Source organism: Megalobrama amblycephala, linkage group LG2 (assembly GCF_018812025.1).
Source record: "Megalobrama amblycephala isolate DHTTF-2021 linkage group LG2, ASM1881202v1, whole genome shotgun sequence".
NCBI lineage: Eukaryota > Metazoa > Chordata > Actinopteri > Cypriniformes > Xenocyprididae > Megalobrama > Megalobrama amblycephala.
In genome coordinates, this window is record NC_063045.1 from 45,806,244 (window position 1) to 45,808,918 (window position 2,675).

At 37.6% G+C, this 2,675-nt stretch overlaps 1 protein-coding gene across 1 annotated transcript; it reads left to right on the plus strand.

The window, feature by feature from the left end:
* Positions 1 to 367: 367 nt before the first annotated feature.
* On the plus strand, positions 368 to 2,317 carry ugt5d1 (UDP glucuronosyltransferase 5 family, polypeptide D1). The gene is made up of 2 exons (XM_048178884.1): positions 368 to 474; positions 611 to 2,317. The coding sequence occupies exon 2, from the start codon at positions 616 to 618 to the stop codon at positions 2,212 to 2,214; it is 1,599 nt and encodes a 532-aa protein (XP_048034841.1). The 5' UTR covers positions 368 to 474; positions 611 to 615; the 3' UTR covers positions 2,215 to 2,317.
* The last annotated feature ends 358 nt before the right edge of the window (positions 2,318 to 2,675 follow it).

The window sequence follows — 2,675 nt, forward strand, 5'->3', positions numbered from 1 at the left end:
AATAAGGTTTTGTTAGTCAACAATAATATGCTAATATATTAATATAACATGAACTAACAATTAACAAATTCGTTAATGTTAGTTAATAAAAACAGTTGTTCATTGTTTGTTCTTGTTAGTTCACAGTGCATTGACTGTTAACAAATACAAGTTTTGATTTTAATAATGTATTAGTAAATGTTGAAATTAACATGAACTAAGATTAATAAATGTTGTAGAATTATTGTTCATTCTTAATTTGTGTTTACTTAAGTAGTTAACTAATGAACATTATGTTACCGAAAGAATGTATATGTCTGAGTGCACCTTTAACCATATGCAGTGTCTGCTTGTTAATTATTGATTTGAATGTTAATAATTTAAGTGGACTTTGTAAAGTCTTGGCAAAGGGCAGAATTTGAACTTAGTGGCTCAGATGAATGGAGTTCTGGAATGATCAAGTGTTTGTCTTTTACTCATGCATGAACAATTAAGGTAAGAGTCTTGTCAGTTAGTAACAATTTAGTTGTTTTAGTTTTGTACATTAATAATTTGTACATTTGTTAGTGCAAATGAGGAATAATTAATAATATATTCATATTTGTTTTGTTTTATTTTACTTTTTGGTCAGGTACAATGAAGTCCCTTACAAACCAGTCGCATTTTATTATTGGATTGTTTTTGGCCTTGTCTGTTATCACCCTGAGCTGCAGCGGAGGTAAAGTTTTAGTGTATCCTGTCGATGGAAGCCACTGGGTCAATATGAAAGTCCTGATAGAAGAGATGCACTCCAGGGGCCACAACATCACCATTATCCGTCCCAAATCCAGCTGGTACATCACGGAAAAGTCCCCTCTCTACACTTCCATCACAATCCCAGATGAAACAAATGAATTTGAGAACTTTTTTGAAGAGTATTTATGGAAAGTGATGCAAATAGAGAGAGGCGATGGTTCTGGACTGTCATTCTTGCAGCTTCAGGTCGATTTGTTCATGATGCTGTCAAAAGCACATTATATTTCTTGTAAAATGGTGTCGGCCATTTTAGAAGACAAGACACTTGTGAAAAGACTTCAGAATGAACGTTACGACCTGGTGCTCACCGATCCTGCCATTGCAGGTGGGGTGTTTTTAGCTCATTATCTAAAACTCCCTCTTGTTCTAAATGTACGATGGATCACCAGTGGTGAAGGACATTTTGTTATAGCACCGTCTCCAATGTCTTATGTACCTTTACCAGGCACTGGTCATACAGATAAAATGAGTTTCACTCAAAGGGTTAAAAATGTTTTATTTCAAGGCTTTATTTTCTTCCAGGACAGATTTGTGGTGGGTCCACATTATGATGCACTAATAGAGAAGTATTTGGATTACAAAACAGACATTGTTAGCCTCATTCAAGCCGCTGATATCTGGCTCATGAGGGCTGATTTTGTATTCGAGTTTCCGAGACCAACAATGCCAAATGTTGTTTACATGGGTGGATTTCAGTGCAAACCTTCCAAGCCTCTTCCTGCAGATCTGGAAGCATTTGTGCAGAGCTCAGGAGAGCACGGTTTTATTATTATGTCTTTGGGAACACTTGTTAAAAGTCTCCCCGCCGACATGGCGAACGATATCGCGGCCGCTTTTGCTAGTTTACCTCAGAAAGTCATCTGGAGACACCTTGGAGATCGCCCATCCACTGTGGGAAACAACACTCTAATCGTGGACTGGATACCACAGAATGACCTCCTGGGACATTCCAAGATCAAAGCCTTCGTAGCCCACGGAGGAACCAATGGAGTGCAGGAGGCCATATACCATGGGGTACCAATCTTGGGCATCCCTTTGTTCTTTGACCAGTTTGACAACTTATTACGTGTTCAGGAGAGAGGAGCGGGTAAGATACTTAAGTTGTCAGAGTTCAGTGGCCATACTTTTGGACAAGCCCTACGGGAATTGCTTGGTGAAGCCTCCTACAGGAGGAACATGCAGAGACTCTCAAGTCTACACAGGGACCAGTTGATGAGGCCTTTGGACTCAGCTATCTTCTGGATCGAGTATGTGATCAGAAATAAAGGTGCGACTCACCTGCGCTCCGAGTTCTACAAGATGCCATGGTACTCGTACCATTCTGTGGATGTGGTTTTGGTTCTTTTGGCTATCGTTGCTGTGTTTGTGCTTTCTATAGTTGCAGTAATCAGATATGTGTGTTATAAAACATGCTGTAAACGAAAAATGAAAAATGAATGATGCTAGATGATTTTTAAATGAGATTAGATTAGATTTGCAAAAAATAAATCATTAACTCATTAATCATTAAAATGAAATCATTAAAGGATTTACTGATACCATTTCCAAGTGATCAGATCCTTCATGTCAAAATACATTTTTTAAAAATGTAAAAGTTTTTTTACACAAAGTTTTTTGAGAAGTGACAAATGAATATTTAATACATATTTATAAAACACTACTGATCATCATAATGTGTATCTTTAACTACAGACTTGCTGAAAAATCCAGCATAAACCAGCATTAATGAATTCCATGTTGGTCTAGGCTTTATGCTGGTTAGAGCTGGTATAGTGCTGGTCTAGCTGGTGGACCAGCATAGTCATGCTGTTCTCTAGCAAAATTGAGCTGGTATTGTCTGGTAGAGTCATTTGTTTAGTTGTTAGACTACACTGGTTGCTCCTTTTGTTTTGGTTAACTAA

Excerpts from the sequence above, each read along its gene's own strand:
- ugt5d1 (XM_048178884.1), top strand. The coding sequence starts at position 616 with ATGAAGTCCCTTACAAACCAGTCGCATTTTATTATTGGATTGTTTTTG.